Raw genomic sequence first — 5,327 nt, 5'->3', positions numbered from 1 at the left:
TCGCTGCTCGGACCCTAATAACAGAAAACTTCTTATGCTAATCCAACCGCAAGTATATTGTGTAAATTAGGCATGTTGTTGTAACTGTTTCGTTTTTCGTCGATATACGTGAGATCCTATATTCTTTAAATAAATCACATTGCCCAAATCGATTTTTTTTTGTCATCAGATAGTCAACACAAATGAGGAAAATTGGGAGATCAGTTTGGTTTCCCGTTATTTGACACACCATTGAATCTATCGATTAAATATTGCACTTATGAAATTGAGTTCAAATTGCCCATAATAGAATGGATAATAGTGTTATTAGAACCATTTAGGCTCCATAAATATTGAATAGCGTTCAACATGACTCTATGGACCGGAAACTCGACGAGGGGCGGAGCCTCCACCTCCATGACGTCATACAGGTAGGCGACCCTGAAGCCGTATGCCTGAGGTTACGGTGGGGTGTTGGTGGGTTTAAGTATCGAAGTTAAAAGACCGCCACTCTCTCGGATTCTTTAGTGAGACTGAACACTCCTTGACTTTATTTGAACAGCATGGCCGTGATAACAACATTAGTATTGTTGAGTTGGATTACGATAACAAACGCGATTCCAGGTAGTTATTTTCATACTCCTTTGTCTACTTCCTATGTGATCTTTAATTATGGTCCTCTGCATCGCGACGTCCCGTAGAGACGGCTCGCTTTTTTACTCACACAATTACCGAGGCTTAATACGTCTTCATTTAATTAACGTCGTTGATTTAATCATTGTCTGCCTAAAATTGTTAGTTCGTCACCTTTAGTAGGTAGGATATTATAGAAAGGGAGCTGGGTAATCATTGTAAGTCTTTCCAATAGGAACTGGACGGGGCTTCGTTGGACGTGTGGATCCTGAAGATTCGGGAATGATCAAAGTGGACAAGACGACTTCAGACGCCCTGCAGAGTGGTCTCACCACCGTCTTCCTCCCTATCGTCTACATCTTTGTATTTGTCGTAGCGCTGCCCACCAACGCCATGGCTATCTGGGTTTTCGTATTCAGGACTAAGAAGAAGCACCCCTCCTCTATCTACATGGCCAACTTGGCCTTGTCGGACCTGCTGTTTGTCATTTGGATCCCACTTAAAATCTCCTACCATCTGAATGGCAACGACTGGATCTACGGAGAGGCCATGTGTAAGCTGTACGTGAGCTTCTTCTACGGCAACATGTACTGCTCCGTGCTGTTCATCGCCTCCCTGAGCATGCAGAGGTACTGGGTAGTGGCCCACCCTCTGTCCCAACAGCGCAAGAACAACAAGATGGCAGTCATTGTGTGTGCGTGCATCTGGGCCTTCATCTGGCTCAGCACCACGCCCCTGTATCTGTACGAGCACACGGCGCATCTTGCCGACCTCAACATCACCACCTGCCATGACGTCAGCGTGATCCATGACAGCAAGGACCCCTTCCCCTCGGTTCAGTACCCGTACTACTACTTCATGTTCACAGCGCTGGTGGTGTTCCTGGTGCCCTGCGTGCTCATCGTGGTGGCCTACGTCCTACTGCTGCGCTCGCTGGACAGCAGCATGGGGGACGGCGCCGCCGGCAAGAATCGGCGGCGGGCGGTGCAGCTGATCGCCACTGTGCTGCTCACCTTCCTGCTGTGCTTCCTGCCCAGCAACATCATGCTGGTGGTGCACTACTCGCTACTGAAGGACGGCTCGGAAAACAACTTTTATGCCTTCTACGTCACGGCGCTGTGCCTGAGCAGCCTCAACAGCTGCCTGGACCCCTTCATTTACTACTTTGTGTCTGAGGACTTCCGAGACCACGTCAAGAACACCCTGCTGTGCCGCAGCAGCCGCACTGTGGAGCGGATGCGCGTGTCGTTCAGCTCTCTGAAGTACTCCCGCAAGAGCCAGGCGTACATGTCGGACTCGGGGAACACCCAGAGCAGCAGCTGCTGAAGGAGGAACCAAGAGACTGACCCGGGTCATTACCCTGACCTGGACCCTGGTCCTGACCCCGATTATGACCATGACCCAGATCCTAATCATCTATTGACACGTTGTTGTTGTTGTTGTTGTTATTTAGGGGACTAGAGCTGTGATGACCACGGCGACGTGTGGATTCAGTGTTGTTTTAGCACGTCTAGGACTGAACTATTATGGTCAATAGAAAGAGCCTGAAATCCCTGCACACACACACACACACACACGCACACGCACACGCACACACACACACACACACAAAAGAGCCATGATTGTTACCAATGTAGATGGAAGATATGGCTATTTATGTTTTGATGATTCCAGCACCGTAAACAGCAGGCCTGTAACAAGACTGTAAACAGCAGCCAGGACTCTTCGTCATTTCACTTTGAATGTATATTTAGGGGTACAATGTGAGATACCCTGATTATTTATTTATCTTTTTCGTTTTAATTAAATACTGGAAAGCTTCAAAGGATTATATTAATTTCTGCTTGTTTTATGTCTATTTACTTTGGGCCCTTCCTTTGCGTCAGCAGTCCAATCGGGAACGCTACTTTGATGCGTCAAATAAATATTTTTGTAACAAAATGATGACATCAGAGGGCTGTGGTTTCAATGAAACTATAGTCACTATTATGCAACAGGCCACATGTTATGGCGTGAGTCACCGAACACATTTTCTAAGCGTCTGAATGATGACAGCGTTTGTAGGTTTCCTAAGGAGGTAATGTTGTCAAGGAATCCCTGGAATGTTTTGGGGTTGTGGCCAAGATTTATCTGGCAGTCTATTCATCTGGATTAATGTCCTGTTAACATATACTATTGTTTAGATGTGTGCTTCCCTTACCTCTGAAATGGTTGTGATTTGTGTTGGATTTGGATAAGAATCAAACATGCTGTCGTCTTAAACCTTTAAAATAGAATCAGTAAATAGGTGAAACCAGTCTCATTTAAGTTGAGCAAGAAGGAGCAACACGCCTTCCCTGCTCCCAAGCCCCGCAGCAAGCCTGGCCCTAAAGTGATTCATTGCCACCAAGGTTCGCCTCACCCTTTATTGGGTTGCATTTAGTATTCAGTGTAGTAGGCTAATAGGTAATCTGTAATCAGCAGAACAAGTCAATACAAGTAAACAAGTCAAATAACAATTCAGTAGCGACATTATCGTATCTATTCTATCTATTACTGAGATATTTGCACCGATACTTATTCTTGCCTGTGCCTGAATTTGCCAGTTGTGACCGAGCCCTGAGTCATGTGACCCAGCCACCCTGACAGTAATTTGCTTAACTTGTTTCTTGTTGCTGGTAAGGCCATGGAGGTGATTCTGGCTGATAGGTTCCCCTTCCTATATTTTTAGTTCGACCACTTAAATCTAGATAGACTATTTAAAAATATTTTGAATTAAAAATAAACCTGTAAAATTAAATGTATCCATATCCAGGAGCAATACAAATGATAAAATAATCATAACAAAATAACGGAATTCTAGGACCATTCTTAAATTGGATCATAAAATTATTTGCAAACACATTTTAGAAGAACTCAGAAAAAGAACTTAGTAAAAGCACTGAATCAATTGAAAATTGCTGTCATAATCCTAATTGAAAAACGGGGATGATTAACGCACTTCAATGTTTTGTAAATATGTGCGCCCTTGTGTGCGTTCTTGAGGTGGTGGCAGCAATGCCTTAGGTGACCGTGGTATCGTAGAAACTGCTGGTGGTGATGAGCAGGTAAAAACACTGGGCAGACCAGCACATGGTTAATGTGTATAAGAGACGCAATGATTGTAATTATATCCTTATAACAAACACACACACACACTGAGCGCCCTGAATAGGCTGCAGCCTGTATACCTCCCTTCTGCTTTAGGTAACATGTTAAACCAGTCCTGCAGGTTTCAACCAACGGCACCCTAAGGGAAAACAAAGAAAGGAATGTGGTCGAAAGAGGTAGGCAGGCAAATACAGGTCTGAATGCATTTTATATGCTATATTGCATGGCTTCAACCACTAGAACACATTTTCTATCAAATGCACCCATTAGGCTCATCGTGTAGAATATTGTATTGTCTTATAATTCATTAAATGTAAGAGGTAAAAATGAAGGTGAATAAAGCTCAGGAGTCCGCCATTATGACGATGGTAAAATAAAACCATTTTATTATTGGGCAATACAACTACACAAGTAGGCCTACCTTATGCAGCTGCAGAATTGTATATTCATCAAGCCTCTAGCGACCTCTGCTGTCTAAATCGATTCATTTCATATCATGTACTCAATATGTTTAGATGATTCAATTTAGTTCAGCACTCAAATACTACTGAATAGGTATTCAAATATTTTTTTGAGCTTTCAAATATTTTCATCATTATGATAGGCAATAGTTTTAACGATTAGATACATTCAAATAAATAGAAGAAATAACACAAGTATATGTTTGTATTAATAACAAATTCCAACATTAAGTTTATAAATTCATCAATGTGCAATATTTTTGACAAACATGTATCACGACAGTACCTGTTTTTGTGAATTTTAGAAAGGTTTCTGCTAATGAGAGCTTTCAAACCAATGTTAGCAAAAATTAATTAGTATTTTCCCCACACCCCATACTGGCCACCAGGACATCCGTCCATGCATTTTGAGCAAGCAAGACTGCTCACCGCTGATAGGGAGCATAAAGAGTACATGTTTAATGTCTCTCTAGTGACTAAAAAGCTTCTTCTTGACGAGTAAGAGCAAACACAGGGAATATAATTTCCACAAACAGGTTCCAGAAAGTAGTTCTGCTTCTTCTCAAGAGATAGCTTAGAAAACACCCAACACCAAATGCAAAAACAACCTGAGAGAATACATGCAAGAATAACACTGAAACTCAAACATCTCTATGAAAGATGAGTACATCATGTAAAGGTATGTCAATATGCAAGCTGATTATATGAATCCCTTACCAGACGCATAATCAAAAACAATCCCATTCCTGAAAAAGCGTTAAAGTCAGAGTGTTTGGTAAAAACAACGGAATAGGAAAAGAGCCAAATGGAGGATCATTCATGAAAACCACAAGAACCTACAGAATGTGGTGAGGGGGGGGTCTAAGAGGTGATCTAAGGCAGCGGTCCCCAACCTTTTCAGCATCAAGGACCGCTATGATTCTCCGAAAAGTTTCACGGACCGGGGGGGGGGGGGGTGGTTGGGTTATGTTGCGCAGAGGTTGCCAAAAATGCAAACATGTTATATGCAATCTAACAACTCCATATAGACTTATGGCATGTAAAAGAGTGACAGTATTGCGAAGTGAATAAAAAAAAAAAAAAAATTAAAAAAAAAAAAATCTTTCTCTGCGGACCGGTACCAAA

General features: G+C 42.6%; 1 protein-coding gene across 1 annotated transcript; it reads left to right on the top strand.

Moving 5' to 3' along the window:
* The first annotated feature begins 420 nt into the window (after positions 1-420).
* f2rl1.2 (coagulation factor II (thrombin) receptor-like 1, tandem duplicate 2) lies at positions 421-2,440 on the top strand. The gene is made up of 2 exons (XM_030355476.1): positions 421-603; positions 848-2,440. Exons 1-2 carry the CDS (start codon positions 543-545, stop codon positions 1,936-1,938), a joined length of 1,152 nt encoding a protein of 383 aa, XP_030211336.1. The 5' UTR covers positions 421-542; the 3' UTR covers positions 1,939-2,440.
* The last annotated feature ends 2,887 nt before the right edge of the window (positions 2,441-5,327 follow it).

The sequence above is a fragment of the Gadus morhua genome, chromosome 4 (assembly GCF_902167405.1).
Source record: "Gadus morhua chromosome 4, gadMor3.0, whole genome shotgun sequence".
Taxonomy (NCBI): Eukaryota; Metazoa; Chordata; class Actinopteri; order Gadiformes; family Gadidae; genus Gadus; species Gadus morhua.
Note: the sequence above shows the minus strand (reverse complement) of the source record. Positions and strands in the feature narration are given on the sequence as shown.